The sequence below is a fragment of the Betta splendens genome, chromosome 22 (genome assembly GCF_900634795.4).
Source record: "Betta splendens chromosome 22, fBetSpl5.4, whole genome shotgun sequence".
Taxonomy (NCBI): domain Eukaryota; kingdom Metazoa; phylum Chordata; class Actinopteri; order Anabantiformes; family Osphronemidae; genus Betta; species Betta splendens.
In genome coordinates, this window is record NC_040900.2 from 9415552 (window position 1) to 9441601 (window position 26050).

At 50.8% G+C, this 26050-nt stretch overlaps 2 protein-coding genes across 12 annotated transcripts in view; one reads left to right on the plus strand and one right to left on the minus strand.

Moving 5' to 3' along the window:
- gfra4a (GDNF family receptor alpha 4a) overlaps positions 1–9821 on the plus strand; it is a 132421-nt gene extending 122600 nt beyond the window's left edge. For 9 of the 10 annotated variants that reach the window (XM_029139141.3, XM_029139142.3, XM_041069044.2 and 6 more), the window contains 4 exons: positions 733–842; positions 1948–2082; positions 6315–6484; positions 7298–9821. In XM_029139141.3, the coding sequence (XP_028994974.1) occupies positions 733–842; positions 1948–2082; positions 6315–6484; positions 7298–7438 (556 nt within the window). In that variant the 3' untranslated portion in view covers positions 7439–9821. The remainder of the gene's footprint in view (positions 1–732; positions 843–1947; positions 2083–6314; positions 6485–7297) is intronic. The other variant, XR_005897163.2, reaches the window with a different exon arrangement.
- A 3402-nt stretch (positions 9822–13223) lies between these two features.
- atrn (attractin) overlaps positions 13224–26050 on the minus strand; it is a 73414-nt gene continuing 60587 nt past the window's right edge. For both annotated transcript variants that reach the window (XM_041069041.2, XM_029139090.3), the window contains exons 27-29: positions 24142–24249; positions 18696–18810; positions 13224–17138 (exon numbers count right to left, since the gene is read on the minus strand). In XM_041069041.2, coding sequence (XP_040924975.1) covers positions 17014–17138; positions 18696–18810; positions 24142–24249 — 348 coding nt within the window. In that variant the 3' untranslated portion in view covers positions 13224–17013. The remainder of the gene's footprint in view (positions 17139–18695; positions 18811–24141; positions 24250–26050) is intronic.

Here is a 26050-nt window from a genome sequence, read left to right on the forward strand (position 1 = left end):
GTGCTTCCCTCCATCGCTCGAGACGGAAAACATGGCGTTCTCAGATCCATCCACGCGGCCTCCTCTCTCTGACAGCGACGCCAGCATTTAATCTAGTTCCTCCTCAAATGTCAGGAAGACAAAGGGCTTCATCTGTCACGGCTATCGATCAGGCATTATTCTCCAACAACCCCCCCCCCCCCCATTGGTTGGGGCGTCTCAAGGCCCCAGCGTGGCCCTCCAATTCCGCGCCAGTCAGCCGGCATTATCCGCCCGTCTGCAGAGGATGCTGCTGAGTTTCACGCACATTATTATAATGGCATGACAGACGAGGGCGGCGGCGGCGCCCCGAGGGGATCCGCGGGGGCCGATGATGCGATATGATGGCCCGCGATAGCCTTGTAGGATGGTGATGATGAGGCTGGATGTCTGGGCGGCTGGCAGGAAAGGTGAAGGAGGGGAGTCAGACCGGCTGTGGGAGGAAGCATTTATATGGAAGATCCATATTTGTCTAATCTCCTCGTGGCCAAGCCTGCCAGACAGCACCCACTGTATGTAGAGAGCACAACCAAGACCTGTCTTTGCCCTCATTGGCAGCCTTCCAGACGCGGACAGGCTGGGGAGCGTGAGGGGGGGGGCTGCTACCGGGGGACGGCGTGTAGGAGCACAGGGGGCGCCGCCCGCCCGCCGGCGACGGCGCGACTGCAGCAGCAACGCCGCTAAATGATGGATGGCGTGTTATTGCTCCCACAGGTCTCGCTGGGCCCAGTTCCAGTACGACTGCCAGCCCTCGGAGCTCGGCGCCAGCGGCTGCAAGCAGGACGACTACGGAGCGTGCCTGCTGGCGTACACCGGCCTCATAGGTGAGAGCTGCACTGCCCCGGGAGCGGGGGGGGGAGACGGAGCGAGTGGCGGTGATTGATGGAGCGCTGATTAATGCGCCTGCAGCGCCAAGCTGCTGGCATTATGAGCGGCGCAATTACAACTATTGACTGCTGTTTGGAGAGAATTATCCCTGATGCGACAATGAAGTGGGAGTGGGTAGAGGCGTAGAGCGCGGCTCATTGTGCCGGAGATGAAACCGGAACAAAAGATCACATAAAACATTACAAACCACTCGGCGTGAACATGCCGTTGTGGGACAACAGTGCCACGCACCGAGATGCGGAGCTGAGGCCGAAGGACACGACGAAGACCACGCGGTGGTTTTTTAAGCAATGTGGCTCCAAACATTTTTGCCAAACTCTCTGAAAAGTGCAGAATTTTTATTTCCCACCTTCTTAAACAAAAAAAGACAAATATTTATTACCCTTACCAGAGAACGACTCCACAATCATTTCCTGCTTAAAGCTCCAAAGGCAGAAAGGAAATGAAAAAGGTGCAGATGAGAGAGACTTGCTTCAGTGGTGTGTGTGTGTGTGTGTGTGTGTGTGTGTGTGTGTGTGTGTGTGTGTGTGTGTGTGTGTCTCAGAGATGCACAGAAGTGAAAGCTAAGCTGCAGCTGGACACATCTGGATCAACCACACTGATCCAGCAGGGGATGCACTGGTCTCACTGGTTCCCAGTGCAGACTCCTTTCAGACCTTTTAGCTCACTTGTACCCGACTCCATCATCTGCTCCCCGCTTCACTGACCTGCTGTCCACTGCCTCTGCGCACACACTCTCATCTGCTCCTCGTTGAATACACTTGCATGCACACTAATAACTCACTCTGTCTGATTATTCCCATCAGGAGGAATGTCACAATCAGGCTTAACATAACAAGATTAAATCAGCCAGGATTTGGGTAAATCACTCCATTTGTTGGGACATTAAGCTCCTCTGTAAGACATGGCAAGACAGGCGCTTAAAACAAGACGCGATGGCATCAGTAAATCACATGTGATCTGTGGACGGACACCTTGTGAGTGAGAGGTTGCATTAGTTGGCTGTACCTATAAATACTGTATCCTTCCTCCCCTCCGCAGGAAGCACCATAACTCCCAACTACCTTGACAACTCCACATCCAACGTGGGACCCTGGTGCTCCTGCGCAGCGAGCGGCAACCACAGGGAACAATGCAGCGACTTCCTCGCTTTCTTCCACGACAATGTCTGCCTGAGTAAGTACAGTAGCAGCTGCGCAGAGAGAGACCTCTGGCAACACATCAACAACAGCGGCGGCGGCGGCGGATCGGGCGAAAACGCGGCACAAGCTTGAGAATTAGAGCCTTCGCGTGTGAACACAATAATCCGCGACACTTGGCTCCGCTCGCGTTCTTTGATGTGCTGGTACGCGAGCCTGAAGCCTATTTAACCAAAGTTCCTACGTGCGCCGCTCGCAGACCTGCGTCTGTGCTGTGGGTCGGAGCGACGGGTCATTTAGCTCCGAGATGAACAAAAGCAGCCCAATTATGGAAACGTGTACGGTGCTGCAGATGTGACATCACAGACCTCCGCTCCTCCTGTCTTTAGGTTTAACTCACATCCACTAGGACGTGACTGAAGGTGGGTTCAGCCTGCAGCTAATGCCGCTGGAGCGCGTGGTGTCTGGACCGGGAGGCGTCCACCGCCGACTCCCTCCACGCGGACGCGTGAAGGAGGTTTTAAGAAATGACTGGCGTCGTGTCCTCGCACCAACTGGTGTCAGTGTAGCTACGCGGTAAATATTGCATAGGTGCAGGCTGTAATCTAGAGTAGCTGCCACTGATGATTTAATGATGCTATAGTCTATTATTAAACAACAGCCTCAGAAGCATGCTGCCCATACGCACTTTCCTACTTCATGAAACTGGCGAGACATCCTGCCTTGGCTGTAGTTTACCATTAAGTACAGATGTAGGAGTGGACAGACAGGCGCCTTATTGACGAGCACAGGCCTGAAAGCGCCGTTTGAATGCGTCGCCCCGTCCTGATTTCTCCTCTTTTGCCCCTGAACATCTAGACAGGACATTCCCCCAAAGGGTCGGAGCGTCATCCAGGAGTATTTTGTGGAACTCCACCTGGTCTGTCCTCGTATCAGAACCGGCCTGAATCTTCTGTGACTTCATGGATGGGTCCTTGCTGTGGTCCTGGACAAACCTCCCCATCGTGGCAGGTCTTCTATTTCTAGACAGCAGCTCTCACTGTGGAGAAAGAAAATGCAGTGGTGTTTTATGATGAAAGCCATCAGGACTCGGCCCCAGTCCTCAGTAATAATATATATTATATTATTATATGTATTTCAGGAAACAGCGCGGCATCTGTTTGAAAGGATGCTACACACTAGTCACTGGTCGCTGTGTTTCAGTTAGTGGATGGTTTGGCATCTATCAACCTGGCTCCTCCTCAGCGTCCTGTCTGGACCGGGACCGGGACCGGGCCTGCTGAGGTTTAGGCTAAGGTTCCGCCAACGCGACCAACAGCGCAGGTCGTGTTCTCGGGCCCGTTTGCCAGGAACAGGCAGGAAACTCTTCTATTTTGAGGGGAAGTGTATGTAACGATTTGGCAACGGGAGTTTGGCCTCCAGCCAGTAATGAAGGGAACACACACGCCGCTGTTTACTTAGTCCAGAGCCAAAACACTCTCCTGCCCTTCGTTGACGGTTCAGTTTTACAAGCGGACGGCGCCGGTGAGGACGAGCTGAGTCCTGGCGGCCTCGTTTGAAGGCTGCATCTTTTAGCGGCTCGTTCCGCGCGGCAGACGCCCCTGCGACACCGCTCCGAGCCCTGTTTGCTGAGACAGGACTTCAGATGGCCTTTGATGACTTTGTAATTGAGCGCAATTTGGTTTCCTGCCTCCGAACTAATGAGCTGGACCCACAGAATAGCGGCCCGGACCAATACAGTCGCTCGCGGAGAGCGCGGGAGGGACCGGTCCCTGTCAGGAGGCGCTGCAGCGAGGCTGTCGCCACCTCCTCATCGCTATGCACAGCTTCTCCGCTCCTTGTGAAGCTGCGTGCGTCGGGGGGGGGCAGAGGACAGATGGAGGTGAATCTCATTTATTTCTGCAATTATTTAAATTTCTTCCGGTGGTTAAGTTGGAAAAGTAAGCGGGAGAAGTGAGAGTAGCCGCCGACACGTCGGGGAGAAACTGAAGAGTCGTGGAGCCGCTTTAACGGGCGCGTCCCAACATTTACCAGAGACCCCCCCCCCCCCCCCCCCCCCCCCCCTCCACCACAGACCCCCCCCACCAGCTGGAGCGGCATCAGCCAGCCAGCGTGCCGCCGGGCGCTAACTGCACGCTCTCCGGCGTGGAGGGGCACTTCCCCACCTGTCCCGCCGCCGCTAATGACCCACGGCGCCATTAGCACGCCGGTCCACAGCCTCTGCTGCAAGGTGCTGATGGATACAAACCCTGAGCCCGGCTCAATGTGTCCCCCCCCCCCCTCGACTCGCCGCGCCTGCAACTTGCAGATTCCCTCATTAGAGCTGGGAACAGAGGCGCCCGCGTCCCCGGCTGCTGGCTGATCCTCGGCGTTCGCCGCATTGGTGGCAGGGAGTAAAATCAGGATTCTGCATCGATCGCCTGCGATTTTTTTCTTCCGCAGCGGCAAAGTACCTCTAGAGGATGGATCAATTTGTTATGATCCTGTGAGAAATCAATAGCTGTGTCACGCCCTGATACTCTACTGAAGGCTTGAAATCCCATCACTAATAACCAGTCACTCCTGAAATCGCAGGATTTTTTTTGGGGGGGGGCAGATGGAATAATGGTGCGCTTTTTTACATCTACGCAGCCACATCCATCTTCCAACGTGAGCTTGGGATAGTAATTGATGACTCTCTCATTCATGTCTTCATTTCTGCACATTTTAATTGAAATGACTTTCATGCAAACGTAATTGCTGCCGAGCAGCTCATTAGCTGAATGAAAACGAATGCCTATAGAATGTTCATTCGTCATCCTGGCAGTGGTGAGAACCTGATCGACTGGGTTTCCTTGACCCTAGCAGTGAATGATACCAATATGATATCATTCACTGATATACGATCAGACGACTGAAGACGCACATGGAAGCCAGTTTTGGGGACTTTGAAAAATTAGGGTTTCCATTGTTTGACTTTTCCTCTTTTCTGTGTCATCACCCACAAAAGTAAAGTGACTCAGCTAAAAACTGGCAGGTCCACAAAATGTGGACACATTGACTTACAGTAGTCATAACTTGTTTTTTGTGGTGAGCGAAACCTTTTTTCAGTCAGGTGAGGATTAAAACTCAAATGTCCAAAACATCTGTTTCCTTTTTTTGTTTTTTTGTAAGTCTCGCATTTCATGAATATGCAGCTGCTGCAGTGGCCGAGCAGCATTACAGGTGATTCCTAGGGATGCTGCCACTTTCCCAGCTCTGTGCTCTGGTTGGATGTTGTACCACTGAAGCAGAGCTGCTTTAACAGCAGCTTTAACAGGTTCTTGTTGTCTGGATTCGATGAGAACAGACCTGAACGAAGACAAGAGCGAGTATGAGCTTCACAGGCCTTTTACTAACTTTGCTGCTTTTGTTCAACATAGTACAGTAGTAGAACATAGAACTACATAGAACAGTAGTTCATAGACATGAGGCAACTTCTCAAGAGCCTCTAATAATAGTGACTGAGTGAAAAGTCGCCTTTGTGAATCTTCATTGCTGCACGTGTTTGGGTGAATTGTTCGTATCACCTGTTTTCACTGCTCGCTTCTCTTTTCGGAGCAGGTGCTTCGTGTGCGTCAGCGAGCTGCTGCTCGTGATCCTGTGCAGAAGCTCATACCTCACCAAAGACAGAATCCCGCTGTGTTGAGAGGCTCTCTGAGTTTGTGTCCTTGCTTTTCACCCAGTGAATAAAAGCAGTGAGAAATATGAAAGTCCAGCAGCATAATACGTATGATTTTGACCTTACTTTCAAATCAATCATTGGCCGTAACGTCCAACTTTTCGTGCATCTAATTTTCCTCCATAGTGAGGTTTGCAAAAGGCATGAATTTAAAGACATTATGAAGGACCTTCAGTTCCAAGACTATATCAGTCATCAAGTACGTGCATTATGAGCAAATTAATCTTGGAGCCGCTCTGTAATTTTCACCTGGCTGTCCTGTTAGTGAAGGCCGTTCAGAGTGTGAGAGAGAAAATGGTCGTGTTCTAAGGGAAAGTGTGTTGAATGTGCCGGTTTCTGCTTATTGTACATATGATGTTTAGTGTTTGGGGTCGGTTGATCAAACCTCAGTCAGTCTTAGTGACATTTAGTGAAGTAACGTCTTTTATTGATCAATGTGTCAAAGTCACCGGACTCACTGATGAGTTGGCCGTAGATCATCGAGTGACCACCTCCATCAGAGCCTCAGTAAACGGATGCCGTGACTGGTGTCCACACGCGATGACGCCTCCGCTGCTCTCGTCTCACAGAGAACGCCGTCCTGGCCTTCGGCAACGGATCAGACCTGAAAACGAGCGCCAGCCAGCCCGCGATGTCCAGCCCGGCGACGGACAAGCACGGCCCCCACCAGTCGACCACTGCCCCCAGCGTTTCCATGGAAACGGAGCAGAACATCCTGCGAGCGCAGATACCTACTCAGGTATATTATGAGTTCGAGCCTTTTCACACAGAGGCAGCAGATGGTGGGTTTATGGCTGCGACGCCACCTGTCTGTGGGATCTATGTCTAGAACAGTACGTCAGTCTGCAGCAGCTTATTTCTATTTGCTGGATAAACAGGAAACTCTTGAACATGCAGAAGTGATCGATTCCGTTTAGGTCGGGGCCATTTCATGACTCATTCTACGGTTGAGATAATGGTGGGATTATTCCCACATAATTCATCGTCTTGATGACGCCAAGCTGTTCAAGCTCTGAGGCAACAAAGCAAGGAATGCAGGGGTTTCTTTTCTTCCTGGCGTCTTGGCCTGGATGAAATACAATACAGTGAAAAATCCTCACAGATGAAGAAGATGAAATTTGTGAGCATAACAAGAAAGAATCATCATGAAGGTTTCTGTGAGTTGTTGTTACATTTATTTGTTGAGGTGAAATATGAGTAACTTGAGAAGATTTGAGAGGTTATTAGGAGCCAGAAACGTGCTGTTGTTTTTAAATGACTTTAAATGATTGACTTGAATCTTCACATGGCCCTTTAACACTAGACTGTTGATCCAGAGATGTTTCACACACATTCAAGCCGTTTATTTAGCAGCTGGACGCAGCCTTAAGGTCAGTGAACTCATGAACTGTAAAAACGAGACTCGACCTCTTTCAGTTGTGATGCCATGAAATAAGCATAAAAAAATAAAAGTGACGGCAGAACTAAATCTGAGAAGTGAAGGCTGTTGGTGAGAGAGGAGCGGGGAATCTGATAACCGATGAAGACAGTGAACGAGTGTGTTTTCTCTCAGGTCAATGAGAACGACCGGCTCTGGGGCGACGAGGGCGACTCCACCCTTCCTTCTCCGGGCCTGTCGGACGCCGAGCCCACCCGCCTGTCGCTGTGCCTGGGCCTCGGCTGGTCGCTGGCGCTGCTGCTGCTCTCTGACTAATAAGACGCCGTGGCCCCGCTGCCTCTATGGACCACACGCCAGACACAGGGGGAGGGCAGGGGCGAGCGAGAGAGAGAGAGAGAGAGCCATAAGTCCAGTGACAGTGGTGTCTGCTCCCCTCTCCCTCTTTGTCACTACATCATCCCGACTCCCTTTTTTTTTGTTTTTTTACTTTGTGAATCATGACTCAAAGCAGATGTGCCGCGAAGCCCACGTCACGTCCTTGAGAAGACGGCGCCGCAGTCGCACCACGGAGGGGATGACAACCACACCAAGCACACACCTACTTCTCGCTTTACGAACACGAACTTTACACACGACGCACACGCTGACTTCACTCATCCGAAAGCCGCATCTACGCTGCATTCAAACGCGTGTACAGTCAAGAGACGCTGACGCGGCGCGAGAAAACCATACGAGTAAAATTTAAATACAAAAGTTTTTTTTTGTCTTTGAACATTCCTTGATGTTAAAGAAATACTAAATGTGAAAATGTTCCTCAGATGAACTGTGATAAGTATTATTCCAGATTTAAGGTGGATGTGTGTGTTCGTCCACATGCAGCGCTCATTCGGCTTCACTGTTTTTTGATGATTTACTTTCTGTTCATTTGGCGAAATGGGTGAATCATCATTTCACATTTTATTGTTGTGTTTGAGGTTCCAGATATGAAGAGTTCGTTTCCAAATAAGAGTTGAACTGCAGCCTTTCAGCAGGATGAACGCGTCGCTGGAGGTCTGTGAGAATATTTTTGTCTAACTTTAAGCTACAGTAAGCTCAACTAATAGCCTTTATCAAACTCTAAGCTCTTTGGGTTTTGATGCCAACCTGGAAGGAGACTCTTCATATGTTCATTAAGCTTTAAGTGTCAGCGCCTGACAGATGTTTTGCTTTACTCCTCGTCACAAATGTAAAAATAAAAGCTCAGATTTTGACGGCAACTTTATATTTTTGAAATGTATGTGGACTTGGCTGTGGAGAGAACTTCTATCTGTCGACGAGTTCGTGTCCAGTTGTGCTTTTGCTCGATGGATGCTGCCTTGGAGGCGGTCCAACCGCTGCCTGTTGTGGCTCAAAGCATTCACAGTATGTGAGACGGAACGTGTTCTCCTCAGTTCTGCCATCGGGTTCTGTGACACACCTGCTGACTTTTTGCACCAGAACGATGGAGTGTTGCTGCGAACGGCCCCGGCGAAGGCGACTCGTCCTGGCTGAAGTTGGACCTAACACAAGCTCTCGATGATGATGAGGCACAGGAGCTGGTAGACTTTGCCTTTCAAGGTCTAAAAGATGTGTAAATTCAAATTCATGGAGTTAAAGGATCGAGGATCTCCCTCGAACAATGATGCTTTTTAAAAGTGCTTCACAACAACATCACATTTAACCTTTTCTCACTTACATCCACACAAGCAGGCACTTTGGTGCTACCAGTTTTCTGCACTCTCTGGTTCTAAACAAGTCAAAATCGGTTTACTGCAAATATCTCTCGATGTTTTCTCACTCTAGGGTTTCTAAACAATGGTGAGGCCTCCACGCTGGCATGTGGTTCCAGCCCTGAGCAGCAGACAGTTACTGCACCAGCATCAGCAGTGCATCTGTGGGGGAAGCGGTCGGTGATGAGGTGCTGCTTTTTCTCAGCGACTTCTGTAACTGGGACGTTACTAATGGAAATGTTTCCTCCTGCTAAGTCCTGGAGTTTGGGCGAGTGAAATCAAAGCTGTCTGCATGGCCTGATACTGTCCCGCGAGATGAAAGTGAGAAAGTGTTTTTCCCCCGCAATTCAGCCGAAGCGACCGTTTGAAATCACCCACAGAAAATCCCTCAACAGTGCAGTTGTGTGGTTTCACGGTGATCAGACTGTGAGTGATACCTCTGGTTTCCACAAAGCCCCCGTCTGTCATCGTGATGTGTCACCAGCTGAGCGCCGTCGCCCCGGTTTGATCCGCCCCGCGATGCGTCCTGCAGCTCCGTGAGGCGACTGACCGACCAGACGTGACACGCGTCGCCTCCTGCGCAGAGACAGCGCTGTAAGTGGAGGCGATTTCGGAGCAGAGCACGGAGGCGCTTTCACCGGTTTGGAGGTTTTGGTCCCTGATCCGCTGCAGCTTCTGACCCTGTCTGACTGGGTTCACTCAACATCATCTTTGCATTTCAGAGCAAGGACTCAATCTTCATTCATAACACATGGCGCGATTTGTAAAGATGTTATAGTGTATATACTACACAGTGTATACCATATATATGATGTCTATAAGATTCATACCTTGGGTAATAATAAAGAGGAGTGGAAGGATTTCATCCAAGTTTTGTTTTCATGTCAGAAGCATCACTAACAGGCTGATTCTGACATCCAAACTTCAATAAATGAGACCCCTGGTGTAAACGCATCTGTGTTTCTTCCGAGCTACTGTAACCTGAAGGCAACGGCGCTGCAGCTGGCAGCCGCGTCTAAGAGAAGGGATGAATGCAGCAGCCGACAAGCCGCTGCATCCAACCTCGTCACGTCGCCGGTTTGGTGACTCAGGCACTCACCCTCACGCGGCGCGAGGCTGCAGCTGTCTGCGCGCCACCTGTGCGTTGCATATGGCGGCTGTAATTGGTGCCAGCCTCCATGTTTTGGGTCAGTAGCTATGTGGGACAGACCTCCTGCTGTCGGGTCTCTGCTCGGTACAGTACGAAGTCTGAGGGAGCGGAACTTTTCCAGGTTCAAGTCCTTCATTTCCTCAATCCAAAACTAGAATAAACTTTATTTGCTGTGTTATTTAACATCGGCCGTTGAGTCACGGTGGCACAAATAAGCTGAAACGCAGGAAAAGCGCAGACGGGGTGAGTTTCGGAGTGATGAAGGCCCGATCCGCGGCACGGAGCTAAGGTCCCAGACGGGTCGGTTCGGGCCGGGAACATGATGGATGGGAGGTGAGACGTGATGAACCACTCCTTTAATGAACGTTTCACAGTCTGCCACCCTGAAGCTCGCTTCCTTAATTATTCCTACACCACAATAGGCTAATTTCTCTGAGCAGCAATCTGGAAAAAGAATACTATTAACGTCTTTACAAGCTGCAGTCCGGAGGGAACTTTTGCGTGTGCGACAGTAACGCTAAGGATGATGAGGTTACCATTTTTAATTAAAGGAAAATATTAAACCAAAGCACTGGTCTAATCTCAAGTGTTACGCTGGGTCATAATTACTGTTCTCATTGCTGCTGCACAATCAATTTACTGGTATGAAGATCTTAGCGAGACATAATCTCAACAGTGGGGGTAAATAGACGAGGTAGCCGAAACTTTAATGCAATTAAAAGTCCTGTAGTGAAAATATGAAGGAAAATGCGGCAGGATGCGTTTGCTCAGTGCTGCCCCTAGTGGTTCAACACTCTCTCTGCAGATTTTAGGCCAAAAAGCCATGTTGGGTTACTAGAAATTGGGCTCCTGTGTAGATTAGCAGCTGATTATCTGAGTTAAAGCTCAGCGCATGGTTTGAGGAACGGCCGATTAACGGGAGCTCGTCCTCAGAGTAACGTTGACTAATTGTGATAATGTGTCTAATTCTGTCAGCGAGATATATGAGGAAAAACGACAAGCGCAACCGGAAAGCACAAATGCAGCATTTCTGAGAATTACATTTCAGCACGTAACCTTTGCTCAGCAAATTTAAAATACGGCGGGGACATTCTTTTCTGGACGTTATTCCCCCTGACAGCTCTGACGAAAAGCTAAACCAATCAGAGGCACGGGAAGATAATTATATCCGACTGTTTGGTGAGAGCAATAACGACAGGACGACCCGAAAATGCGCAGACGCCTGTAAACTGTGCAAACATTCTCTGCTTATTGAAACTAGGCTCAGAGGACGTGGGGGAGGAGGGGAGGGTTTCATCAACAGCATCATCATAATGTAAAGGAGAGGAAGAAAAAAAAGTTCTCACTCATTATCAGCTGCTGCAGAACAGCAGCACCGGCTGTCAAAATGATCAGGACAGATTTAGTCAGAGCGCTGGAATCAAAGGGCAGCGACTAATCATCTGTTTACACCGTATACGGCTGCTGATGAGGAGGAGGGCAGCCAGCGGGGTCAGACACAGGAGTGAAGGGAAGGTGAGGGATGAAGGCTTGAAAGGAAATATAAGGCACAACGTAATTAGGTAAAAGAATTAATAATGAAAGAAAGCAAAAAAGAGAGGGGAGTCAGAGATCAACGTAGTAAAATATAAGTAAAATGGGAAACAGAGAGGATAGGTGAGGAAGGAGAGGGAGAGGAGAAAGAGAAGAAAAAAAGGACAAAGAGCGACAGGAAGATAGAAAAGTAGAAAAGAAAGACCAGCATAGAAAATGGGATGGAGGAAAATGAAGGTGGGAAGGTCACGGGAGGAAGGGGAGAAATAGGCAAAGGTGAAATTATCATTAAATGAATGCTGGGAGATGAGAAATTGAGAGAGGAAAGAGAAGGGAGTAGGAAGCGAAGAAGCTGTGGGAGGAAAGTGATGGAGGACGTGGTGGGTGGTGGTGTGGGGTGGGGGGTGGGGGGGGTCATAGAGAACGATAACAACTGGAATAGAAAGAGCAGCAGTAAAAGGGAAAAACAAAGCAAAGCAAAGAAAGAGGGATGTAATAAAAAAAGAGGAATGATGAGAGATAGAGGAAGGAGCAGGGAGTGGGTGTTCGAGAGATGGTAATGGGAAGAGTGGGAGGAATAAACAACTGGGGTGTCAAGAGTGAGAGGAAAAAGGATGGGACAAAGGAGAGAGAGAGAGAGAGAGAGAGGGTAAAAGAAAAGCAGAGAGAATGAAGAGAGTGAGAAGAAGGTAGTGAAATAGGAAGAAGAGTGTCGACAAAGTGGTCGAGGAGTCAGAGAAAAAAGAAGAAGAAGAAGTAATGATTAAAAAGAGGGAAAGACAATAAAAAAAGAAGGCGGCGGCAGAAACAGATTAAAGAGGGTGAAAAACACAGTGCGGTCCAGGATGAGCGGTGGTGGATTAGTCCACTACTGAGGTGGGCAGTTGGAGGTTACGATCCCACCGTCCCAGCGTGACGCACGCTGCTGTCTCACAGTTACACTGGGGATTTGTGGCCAAATAGTTAATGACAGACAATTATTTGTTTAACACACTGACACTGTTTGTCCACATTCCACAAACTATGACACATCTTTAACAACATGCACATTCTATATTATGGCACAATCTCGACAACATTGTATAACCATAGTATAGTATGTCATTGTATCGTATATTCTCATACTTCCACCACAGTGAAGCTCCAGTCCTGCTGCTTTTCCAACTCTCTGCTGATCATCCGTGAGCTGCTGATTGACTGAACACCTGGTCAAGGTTTAAACATCGTGACCTGTCATCACACAAAAATAAATGAAAAATAAGTATACAAGAAAGTCTGACAGTGTTTTTTATAATTGTATTTGCATGAGTGATCCAATTCGCTTTTGAACGCAGCGTTAGAATCCTCCGGTGCCACATCAAACTCCGCAGCACGGCAGATTGCTGTGACATTTTACCAGCACATTTGTGCTCCTCTGAGGATTTCAGTATTTAAAGACTCCCTGAACTCCATCCAATATTGAGCATTGTGTGGTGAACATTGCAGCCTCGAGGGGCGACCAGAGGCACTTGTTTTTGAAGTTACACCATCAAAGCGATGCTCAGCGCGCTCCCTTGAAAGACAGCGCGGCGGCGCGCGTGCGTGTTCTGAGGCTCCGTCCCCGCGGCGCATTCGCACACGCACAAACAACAGCACAAGTTTGGTCGTTATCAAGACAAACAGCGACGACTGGATTTTCACATTTATTAATAGACAAAAATGTTCTGTCGTTCTTTTCTGTACATCGGTAATTACAACCTCATGAGCGATTATTGTGGAGGGTTACACGTGGTTGGATCAGCGTTTATAATGCTCACTCGTCTTTACATAGAAAAGATGCTGCGGAACGTAGTCACATTTTAAAAGCCCGGAGACGCTTCGCCATTCGACACGTGTCATTCACAATACTTTCTCAATATTTACAAAAAGGAGCAACTGCTAAATTATACATATAGACAAACGTCTTCCTCAGGAATAATGCCGCTGTACAAAGACAAAGAGGGTAACGCCTGCTTTTACAATGACCTTATTCTCATGCGCCAACACGTCTATAGAGCATTTTAAATACATTAATGTGCCAGTGTTTGACAAAAGGAAAACTATAGCTGGGGCTATTTGAAGGGTTCCATTAAATAATTAAAAATCACGCCATGAATATGTATCTGCTGTGCATTTCTATCTGTTAATACAGACATTAAGAAGCTTAAATAAGGCCACTGTAAAGTTGAAGTGTTACCCAGCGTTTGAGGCTCGGGAAGCGGCGCTCAGCTCTTCCTAAACGTCTCCCGTTGCACAACTTCCACAATCCCTCTCAAATATTTCTGAGCGGCTCGGGGCCAATTCACACCGAGGCCGCTCCGAATGCTGGCGAGAGGCGACGGCCTGGAAAAGCTGAACTTCCAGAACCTGCTCCTGCTGCAGGCGGCTGAGCTGCACCCGCTCGCGCTGCAGCCCACCCTGGGACCACAAGCTCCAATTAGAACCTTCATTCTCCACCTCTACAGGTTCTCGAGGAAGAGGAACGCTCTCCTCTTGTGCCTTTCATCCCCTATAAACTCATGTGCAAACTGTGCAGCGCTCGTGTCCGTGTGTAGCAGAGGGGAAAGTCATCTGGGGTGGAAAACCTGGAGCTGCTCGACGATAGATGAAGGACCCGCCAATCAAGCGGCGCTGTACCCGCCCTCCCAGCATATGCAAAGACGGTTAATCAGCCCGAAATAAACACACGCGTCCGCGTGGGAGGACCAAGGGTGAAGGGTCTGCAGTGTTTCCTCTAATCACAACTGGTGGAGCCGCTGATAACAGATCAAATCAGTATTTACAGATTACAGCTGTTTTTTTTTTCTTCTTAAATAATTCCTGTCAGTAATGAAATTTCAAGTGAGTGACTGGCAACAAGGAACAAAACATGACCCAGAAAGTGTGTGTGATAAACTAATCATACACTAGAGGTAAAAACAATCATCTAATCATCCTAAAGACTTTTAAACACTAGCAGACCCAGGATCAGCTTCTAGAGTTCTGGCGTTGAGTATCATGAACAGATCCCGTCCAGGAGGCATCATACGTCTGTGAAGAGAGCACTGCTCCGTCGACCAGGGCCCAGAGACGACCCGGCGAGTATTCATTATACATTCATTTACAAAAACACAATCATCATTCTTGGTGGAATTATTACTACAGTACATTTGAATCAGACTTGGAACAGATTCAGAGAAAGGAGCGCTCAGCTTCGTGTGCAGCTAAATGTTTCCAAACCGCGAGCGTCGTGAACGGTTCAGAAGGATGACGTCAACGTGTTCACATGTGGGCGAGACGTCGGCTGGTGACGGAGCGTCGATCGGTGCCTTGAAACAGACCCTGGACCAGGCTGCGATCGCGTGCTCGCTCGCTCTCCCTCCCTCTCTCTCCCCTCCTCCAGCTCTTAAGCTGCAGCCCAGCCTCCAGTGCACCCAAGAACAGGTCCGGTGCAGCTCTCAGTACAAAGCCGCGACCCGACCGCGGCTAAACAGAACCACAACATGACTGATGATCAAGCTGCTAACATCAGAACACAGGCGACGCCTCTCGTCCTCGCTGAGTGCAGCGCTATAATTATACAGTGTCAACTTTGTTCATGCTTTCTGCTCTGACCTTTTCCCAGTGTTAAAAACGTGGCCTTTAAGCGGTTCTAGAAACAAACAGACGTTATTAGCTCTGTTCGAGTGGCGCTCGGAGCCTGGGACGTCAACGTCTCTGCAGAGCGGGAGGAAAAACCTCCTCCTGCCGTCGGTCGGAGACCTGCAGCTGCGACGCATGTTCAGCAAATACGGAGAGTCAACTGGAGCCCGAGACTCGGGGCCGGAGGCGAACGAGGAGGAGGCGACGGGCGCGGATCTGACACCGCGACGCCCTCAGAAAAGCCACATTTCACAGCAACAGCTGTTTCAAACCAGCAGCCTGAGATTCTGTTCCGTGCGTTTTTTGTTTTTTAAGGTATTTTCCCTTTTTCTCTTTTTCCCCAGTGGACAAAAAGCATGTCAGCTAAAGAGCTGGTAAAGTAAATACATAAGGAAAACAACAAGACATAAAGAGGACCAGCTTAGAACAACCTGAAAAAACAACCCGAGACGACGCGGCGGCATCTTTTCACCAGGCAATTTAAAGTAAAAGCAATGAGAGCTCGTCCTTTTTTAATCGACCAGCAACTTCTCCATGAGCCGCGGTCACTTCAAAAGCCCCATTTAACCAAAGGTGCAAAATGAAGAAGCAAACGCTGACGCGGACGCTTGTTCCACCAGCTGAGAGCGCGTCACGTCGGCCCAGCGCCGCTTTAACGCGGTCATTAGCAGCTAATGGGGCCGCTACACAGAGCTCACGGACAGGAAACCACCGCCGCCGAACAGGAGGGACATGTGTTCTGGTGGCGCACGTTGCATTGGAGGACAAGAGGAGCAATTAGACGCTATGGATTCCTCAGACAACGATCAGAGGACGCTCCCCTCACACAGATCTGCCCAATCGGCCGAGTCGATCGCAGACAGTGAGTCTATTGGAAGCTCGTTTCACACGAGCCCCAGGTCCAGCGCTGCCGAGAGGACGGCGGTGACGGACCGGCGCCGGCTGCTCCGACCCGCACGCGCACCCGCGGGCTGCGGCTGCAGCCAAAGCCAGAGGAGGAGTAATCAGCTGGAGGAGCTTCAACCGGCGCCGGCGCACGATGGCGCTGCCAGGAACGCTGGGTCGGCACCGCCGGCAGACGGCCCAAGAGGGAGCTCCAACCGGGCCGTGGAGACGGCGGAGGGCGACGCACGGGCTGATTAGTGTCACAGACTCTACACTGGACGCTCGTTAAAGGAAGACTCAACGTGCTGTAAACCTTACACGGCTCCGGCGACACCGGACCTCGGAACACGACAGCAGGCGACAAAGGGCTACAAATCGGTACAAGGACTCGGAAAGTTGGCCCGTGGACGTGTGTGTGTGTGTGTGTGTGTGTGTGTGTGTGTGTGTGTGTGTGGACGTGCAGCTAAAAATCTCCAGTTTGTTCCGGCCTCCGAAATAACACAGTACAAAACAATGAATAACTTAAGTTAAACGAGGAGAAAGAGGGTCACAGAGTCTCTGGGTTTCTCCAGAACTACGAGACGAGGATCTCTTCTAGCAGCAAGCCGTGGCCGCCTCGGCTCTAATGAGGCGGTGTCGACAAAATGGTTTCGTTTCTTGGGAAGGGGGGGGGGGGGGGGGCGGAGCCGCGTCCGCTCTGTCCCGTCCCCCTCTTTCTGTGGCCCAGTTCAAAGGGACCCGAACGTCCTGGAGCGGGACGCTGCAGCCTGCCGGGCCGCTCTGCTCTGCTCTGCTCTGCTCTGAATGTTCCAGCGCTGCCAGAGCAGAGCCGGCCAAGTCTGAGTCTGTGAAGGAGGGCTCCGGGGGGGTGGGATGGGAGGGGAGGGGGCCGTTGGGAAAGCGTCGAGCTGGGAATGGAGGAAAGAGACGGTGGGTCAGATGCAGGTGGACGGCTGAGCGCTGGGCTGCTGCTTGCGGCTCCTCAGGCCCCCGGACTTCTCCTTGTAGCCCACACACATCTGCTGGGAGACGTCCACCAGCGCGCTGGCCACCGCCAGACCTACGGACACACACACACACACACACACACACACACACACACACACACACACACACACACACACACAGAGGACAGTGAGATGGACGTCACACAAACGCGCCTGCTCCCTCATTTCAAACATCCCATCTCCATATTTCCGTTTTACATGTTGGCTCCGTGTTTAGGCGGCGGCTCCACGGACGCGGATGCTGAGATCACGAACCACGCTCACGTCCACCAGCCGGCGGACGCAGGTGGCGAGATCACACACCCACTCAATCATTAACTTCCAGCACACTTCATTAACGTTTATTAATAGTTCCTCAGCCATGAAATTCCACTGGGCTCCATTCATCTCCACTGATGGATGCATTCACAGGCGCACGCAGCCAACAGCTAAATATAAATTGCAAAATGCTCGGATGCTGCTTTGTTCAGAATAATAGTTCAAATCAGTGCCCAATGAGGCTCCGACTCCTCCTGGCTGTTTGGATAGAGGCCGGGGCGGCCATTTTGGAATGAGCCAAAGGGGTTAACAGATGCGCTGCGAGGTCATGCCGACGCTCAGAAGCAACGCAGCCGGAGTTAAAAGCACCACAAGTGGAGACCCAGCAGACAGGGAGGATGATGGGAACACCACTAACACGGGTTCAACAAAAGCTGCCGAAGGGGAAGTTCCACCGAGAGCCGAGGCACGTCTGTTATGACAAAAGGACTGTGTGGTAATTAATAAGGGCCTGTGGCGAGCTGATGGTCTGGGGACACAAACTGTGGGAGGCGGAGAGGCAATAAAACACAGAAGGAAAAGGAATTGCATTTAATTCCTGTTTGAATCCTTGAGTGAGAAATTGAAAGAAAAGAAAAAACTTGAAGGCATGTGAAGAGCACTCAGTCCTGGATCCTATCAGACGGTCGTGAAGGAGGAAGATAAAGAAAATAGACGAAGGATGAACAGAAGAGCAATTGACAGAGCAGGGGATGAAAGTAAGTAATGAGCTCAATTCTCAGCGCTATCAGAATGGGGGGGGGGGGGGGGGTCTGCAGGCTGCCGGTCGCCGCGGAGACAGAGATGATTAAGGGCTGAAACAGAGATAAGCAGGACGTTGAATTCACTCCACCACAGAGGAACAGGAAGGAGAGGAAGAGGAAGACAACACAGGTGAGGAAGAGGAGGGCGGGGCCTCCGTGATGTCATTACAGTAAACAAAGGTCAACGCGAGTGGGCGGAGGCTTCGGCACACTGGTCTGGAAGGTGTGAAGGAGAAACGACCTGCGGTTCAGCAGCTTCACCCAATGACTGGACGGACGACCATGACCACGTGCCGATGAATGTCCACTTCCACCGCTACCTGGGACCTAAAGCCCTTCTGCGCTTTACAGCCAGTCCTCCCACGCTTTAAACTTGTTTTAGCGTTTTTAGCTCCAGACCCGTCAGGAAGCCCTGGGCTGAAACCTGGTGATTGGGCACCACTGAATCTCCCCATCGTCAGAGGAGGGAGCGGTTCAGCCGGACAGGGAGGACCTGGAAGGGATGGAGGTGCAGGTGCAGGAGACGGGCGTAGCAGCGCAGCATCTTACCAGACTGCCCGGGAGGAGGGATGCCGCCAGTGCCCCTGGGCAACCGCACGAAGATGGAGAGCACGGCGGCTTTGTTGCCAAAGCAGGGCTCAAGGGCGATGGGCTTCGGGACCGACTGCGGGAAGAAAGAGAAACAGAAGGAAGACATTTATTACACATCACAAGCTGCTCAGATCCCGGTGAACGCACGCCGCGCTCAAAGACTGGGATAACGGGGGCTTTGCTGTTACTGTTCTCGTCTGAGTCAGCAAACAGACAGCTCACGACTTCCCGTCGACTAAACTGGACACGCTCCCGAAAAACGGAAAAAACAAAAACAGCCACACTGAGACCAGCAGAGTTCCACAGCAGCGCTGACGCCACTGGATGTGGAGTGATGACTTGCACCAAACCCGCTCCCTGACACCAATAGCTCCTGTTTATCAGCAGCTCATCCCCCCAGTAAACACTGACCCGATCTGCCGCCGCCGCTCCTCGCCTCCTGCAATATTCATGGCTTTACCTCCACGGTGGATATGGAGAATATGTCACCAGCTCGCCTGCATGCTGATAAGCTCCTATCTGCCTCCATTGCCGGAGCCGCACGGAGAACTGGGCCACGGCGTGGTTTGACACGCGGCTCCTAACAGGAGCTCAATCCATCCCTGCACCGGTCTTTATGCTGTGAAGAGTTGATCTCAATGCCCCGGGAGGCCCTCGCAGACACACTCCTCACACGGCCACACGTAAACAGGGCTCCGCTGTTCGCAGGGGGGGGGGTGGGCACGCACACACACGCAGCAGCTTACTCACGGGGACCGGGCCGGTAATGATATTCAGGCTTTGACCCATTTTACACATTTATTCTGTGCTCCGTCTCTGAGGCTTACCTTTCATAGCAGCAGGATGCGGGGCTGTCACACAGGTAGCGGGGAAGTGGCACAAAGACCCGGATTCCTGTGTGTGTGTGTGTGTGTGTGTGTGTGTGTGTGTGTGTGTGTTCGTAGCAGGAGGGAACTCTGTATTTGTTTATTCCCACACGAGCGTCGGTTGTGTTCAGGAACGATCCACAACCGGACGTCTCACCGCTTATTACACTGTGTGTACAGTAGCATTTCGTTAAAAGCTTGGGCTGCAGTTTTATGCGTGCAGATGCTTCACATCACATTCACATGCTCTGTGTGTGAGCTCCTCTACGCTTTCATCACATTTGTATCCACGACTCGTTCTCATTCGTGCCTTCGCTTCCCCCCTGCGCGACCGTTTGTTATTTGCCACATGCAGCAACGCGGGTGACGCCTAATTATACGTTTACAATATCATAATTACCATAAACAAACGGCGCCAATGCCGAGGCGCCGTCACCGCGCCGCTTCCCGTTTTAGCGACGCGAGCGGCAAAAAGAGGCAGAAGACGACTGACGGAGCGTCCGCCTCACTCACGTCCAGTGTTCGACTCAAACAAGCGTCGTAGCAGAGGATCCGAAGACGGGACGAAAGTGACCTCATTAAGCAGTGAAGCCTCATCTCGTGAACAGACGGCTGCGCTCTCACAATCGGGCTCATTTCTCTCCGTTCCCAAACCTCCGGAGTGAAAAACAGGGAATTAAGGAGTAAAGTACGGGGACCACTCCGAGCCAACATCGGGCCGCGCAATCTCACACTCTGCTAATTCTCCTCTTCCAACCGGCGCCGGCGGAAAGAGATGAAACAATTACTGGGGCCTCGCCGGCAGCGGTTCAAGCAGGTTCCGCAGGTCTGCTTTCGCCCCAGGCTCAGTGTTCTCCTCGTCCAGTGTGTTTACAAGGGGAAAAAATGAGGGTTTCCCGCGATAACCCGAACGCACCCGTGCTCTATGTGTGAAAAAAGAAGGAAAGCAGAGTGGCAGCTTTTAATTTCACAGCTTAGGGCCGACGGAGGCCTCGGGTTCGCTCCTGTGTACGCGCCCCCGTCTCGTCCCCCAGCGCCAGCGGGTCACCGCTGCATTCAAAGCCCGTCCGTCGCGGTCCCGTCCCCGATGGAGAACCACGATTATCAAGCGCGTCGACGGGGAAACTGAAATATGACAAATCCATCTGTTTCCCACGCGTCCAGCAGGAAAATTAAAGAAACACCTTGAAAGAATTCAATTATTCATCCTTTTAAACTCTTTGTGCATGTGATTATTATTATTTTTTTTTGCCTAAAACCGTCACCAAAGGAAGCGTGTCTTCGCCGCCTGCTTCACAGGCTGCGTGTTAATAACCTTCCCCAGCACTCGCCTTTGTTTTACCCCCCCCCGGCCCAGCCCGCTCCACCCGCTCCACTCCGGGGACTTATCTGGACCGGCCAGGCGCAGCGGCGAAAGGTTTTGTTAAATTACCTCCAGTAATTAGCCCAGCGGGTCCGGGCCCACACACGCCGCGTGCCTGCAGCCCGGTTCCCTGACGACGCCACTCGCCGCTCAGCTTTCATTTGACCGGCTCCTGCTGCCAGGGAAAGTGAATTGGAACGCACAACACTTGTTGCACTGTACCATGACTGCATTCATTTTGTGTTATATTAAACTGGAACCAGCTCTCGATGCAGGTACTCTCTCCTTTTAAGAGCAGGCTCACACTTTCAAACTAAGCTGCTCTAGACTGAGATCTCACTCCATCCGCTTTAATGCCTCTGCTGCTTGTCTTTAACATCACGTCCGTCGCCTCCTGGACAGCAGATGCCTCGGATCGCTACCACTTCTTCTCTCGGCCTTTCCGACCGGTGGAGGCAGATGGCCGCCCACCTTCGGCCTGCATCTGAAGGAGGTTCCTTTCATTTAAGTGCTTTTTGGAGTTTTGAATGCAAAGCTCACTGACTTCCAGACAAAGCTCCAGCTACTTGATTAAAGTGATGCAGACGAATGCATTAATAATTCTCTTCTGCTGTCATCATCCATGTTCTACATAAACCAGTACTTAGTATTCTCTGGCATATTTCTGCACAGCTCTGTTGCTGCATCTCTCACACTAAATGATCTTCACCACCGCGTGAATACTGTCAACAAACAAACGTCTCATCATCTCATTTCTGTCTCCTCTTTGCTCGGGTGCAAATTATTCACGAGCGCCGGCTCACCCGTCACACACCCCAGTTTTCAGGCGCGCTCCACATGAACTGCAACACTTTCTGCTCTCCTCAGACCAGATCTGAGCTTCCGTCTCCCCAGGAAACCAGGAGATGCTTCCGCAACGCGCTCAAGAAACGAAAAAAAACCCACTACTGCTGCTATGGAAAATGTCACACATCACAGATGCCTTATTTACACAAACAAATGAAACGTCAAAGGGTAAAAGCTTCAACTTGTCGGTTGTTGGAGGAACACTGCGCGGCTCTGTCTGCGCATATGCAACTTACACAATAGGCCACTTTCAGAAGTGATCATGGAGCGATCTCCCTCTCCTGCATGTAACACTAGTAGTCATCAGGGCACCTTCAACGCAACACACAACGGCTGCAGGGTTAAGATAATGCTGCGACCAGCGCAGATGAATCAGAGGCGCTTCCTCAGCCCAACGTTCCTTCCCTTCCTCACGTCAACTGCTAATTCCTTCTCACGCTGCCGTATCTATGAATGAAGGCAGAGCATGAGGCATCACAAAGGTAATCATCTGCCTGTGATGCCGGGGCCGCGAGCTCCATTTGGCGGAAACCGAGTGAATACATCTCACCGGCGGAGCAAGTTTGGACTTCCCACGGAGGCTATAAACAACTTTAATGATCTTCAGCTCGCCGTGCGGCACCTGGGCCACCCGTGCACGCCGATCGCAGGTCCTAATACACCACTGTAGCGTCCTGATAAAACAGCATGGAAACAAGGGGAGGAACTTGCTCCGAGCCGCTCAATTTGAGCCGGGAGGAGATAGGATAGCGCACGCTCGCCGTCTGGGCCGCCGAAGCCAAAGAAAACTGAGGAGTACGATCTAAATTGGATCTCTGCTCCTGGGCTGCTCCTGCCCTGATGGAGAGGAGGAGAGCGTGCCGGCAAGAATAGAAGAACAGAACAGGCGAGGTGGGAGAAGCAGAGGTAAAGCGGAGATTGAGGAGGCGGAGGGCGCCTCATTTCCACAGCGAGCTGCATCTTTTCTTTGGGCACAACAGCGTGGCAACGCCCACACAAACACGCTGGAGTGTGCGGGAGCGCACACACAAACAAACAGAGGCAGCGGATAAGGACAACAGAAAACCACAGACAGCTGATAGGATCAATAAAGGGTCGGTAAATTAGAGGACAGCACTGTAGTGAAGAGAGGGTGTCAGACAAGCAGACGGAGGAGAGGAGAGAAGAGATCCTCAAAAGGAGAGAAAAGTCTCAGAGAGGAGGACGAGGAAGCGGCCACTAAAAGACTAGAAACTAAGAAAACAGAAGGATAACAGCCAGTGAAAAAACGAGTAGAAACAGGAAGAAAACTAAATATTAACTACAAACAGTGAGAAAAACGGACAGACAGAAGAGAGAAGACAGCGGAAAAAAGGAGCAATCAAACGGCGCTAGACTAAAAGGAGCGAGAGGAACGAAGGCTGGATGAGAAAGAGAAGCTGGAGAGCAACGATCACAGCGGGGAAACGAGACAGAGGAGGGGACTCGACAGGAGACATGCAGGGCTCTGATTGGCTGCCGCTCCTCAGGGGCCACGCGGCCCCCGTGAGCGTCTGGGGCCCCGGAGACGGACCTAGAGAGGCCATTCATCACACGGGGTGCAGTTTCTACAGCGCTGCACAATTCCCAGGCTTAAACCGCTGCATTTCAATGCGCTCCAGCTACTTACAGGGCGTCCTGTCGCTTCCTCAGTGTGATCTCTGCGCTCAGATCGGCCACTTCAACAGACGCGAGCTCTGCCTCCAAGGCGCCACACTTAGGTTTCTTTACATTTAAATGCACTTGAGCTGCTGTAGGACTCTCGACTTGTTGAGGGAAGTCTTGACGCGAAAAACGAAAAAAAAAAGAAAAGCATTTGCCTTAATGTGGAACACGGCTCTGAATTAGGATCTAAATATCATCCGCATGCATTTAACTCTGGGGTTAAATTAATTAGGATTCACTGCCTTCACTCCTCTACCTGGTACTGAGCATTGTGTTAGAAATGATCCAGCTCTCACACAGACCTAGCAAAAGTACACTCGTTGACCTCCATTAGCTGAACTAGACCTCCTCTCTTCATCCTCAGCGATTAAGCGATCCCTCCGTTGCCTATTGAAAACGAATGCAACGACGGTAAAGAGTTCAAACCTCAGACGGCGTGAGCTAAATCTATCACTGCGGCGTGACTGTAATCACAAACCACAGCTGACGGGCGCAAGACTGAGCTCCCACTTGAGGCTGGATGAGGCACGCCGCCGATGATGGATGAGCCTCCGCCGCCCGCGGTCCCGCGATCCAAGAAACAAAAAGTGATAGATCTCCGGGGTTCGGCGGCGACTGCCTTGAGAAAACAAAAGTTCGGTCTCACCTTGACGTTTCCTCCTATCAGGTCAGGCGGCTCCTCGTCCGTCTCCAAGGCGACGTTGATGGTGGCGAAAGGCCGGCTCGCCATCTGCTGCATCTCCCTCAGCAGTTGCTAAGAAAAAGAAGGAAAGAGGAGGAGGGCGAAGGTCAGAGACAGATGAACACAGACCTCCATTATCCTGTCAGCTAAACAGATAGACTTTATTATGAAGGAAGATATCTGCGTTGGGTTCCGAGCAAAACAGTGAGTGGAAGACTTCAGTCCGTCCATAGGACGGTTTCACATCTGCACCGAGGCTCATTAAAGCAGGATATTTCACATCTGGGAGAGACAACAATCAGAAGACGACATCCTCAGTAATGAATCAGTTAATGTCAGTTCAGTTTATGTCAAGGCAGTCCAGACACTTTCCAAACTGCAGAGAAAGAAAAAAAGAGGAACATACGCTCTTTATTTATGTGTAACGCAACCTCTGAGAAGTGAAAAAGAAGACATTAAAGTGGAGCTGCCACTGAGGGGAAGTGTGCGGCGGGGGTGGCGTTCTGCGTCCAGGCAGTCGATGCAGAAAGGTTTGACCTATGGCAGGAACAAGCTGGAGCGCTGCAATTTCACATGAAAGTGCACAGAAATCACCTGGGTACTGTAAATGTGCGCTGAGGCGTGTTCACCTGGGGGCAAAGGATTATGGGAGCCGCTGTGGCCCCCGCGATGGACTCCACAACAGCTCGGGCTAATCTGCAGAGCACTCCTCAACCCCCGTGGGTATTGACACGTTAACCCTTCCCAGTCGCACCCGAGCCGCTCTCCAGGCAGTGGAGCCTGGCGAGAGGCGAGCACGTCTCCATTTACTGTCCTCGCGGAACCAGCCGGTTCATTTACAGTAATTCATGCACGGGTCTGTGGATGTGGGCCTGTGTCCAAATCACAGCTGGGACGCGGGAGCTCGGCTTCCTGAGGGGCCACGTTTAATATTTAACAGACCGCGCAAGCAGCTACATTCTTCCTGGGAAATAAAGGAGATCAATACCCGACTGTCCATATAAGTGGAGCAACAGAAAAAAAAGTTGAGGCCCAACGCAAGTATAATTCACCTTTCTGACAGCACTTTGCAGCACATCGACTCCTTTTGATGAACTCAACCCAACATCAGAGCTTCGCGAAGATGAACTTCATTAGCTGGGAATTATCTTTGACCCGCTGACATTTTAAATAACAGGATAAACCGATTAATAGCGAAAGAAAATAACATTAATTGCAGCTTCAAACCACAGAAAGCAGGTGGTCAGTTTAACAACGCAACCCTTAATTGCATTTGGCCTATAGCACGGCCCCTTCCTCACAGGAGTGAGCGAGAAATCACTTGAATGGACTCTGAACTGTCTGCAACCAGTTTAATGTCACCCGACAAAAGGCGTGCGTAACAGTTACCTGGAAACTGTAAAGATGATTCATCCCTCATTCAGTTTCCCTTCTTACTCACTCGTGTTCTGGCTATTTCAGAGATCAGGAACAACAGAGCTGTCAGGGCTCCTAGAATCCAAGGGGCTTTTCTCCAACCACAATGAGAAAGAATAAAAATAAACTAGCTGTTGCTTCAGCGTACAAAAGCCCAAACAGACGAGAATCAGCATCACCTACTGCATAAACTGCTTCTGCCTCAACGCGAGATTCCCAAATAAAAGCAGCAATGACGCGTCCGGCTGCGTTGAGGAAACAAACGAACAGAGACGAGCGGTTCATTGTGCCGAGTTCCCGCTCGTCACCGCTAAACGCCCCGCTGCTGCAAACCTGGCAACCGCTGGGCGCTGGAGAGGCGCCCCGGTGCTGCTGCGGCGGCCCACGCAGCATCAGCAGCCGCACGGGGCGAACGGCACGCAGACAACATCCGCTTTCAACAGCGAAGGCCACAAAG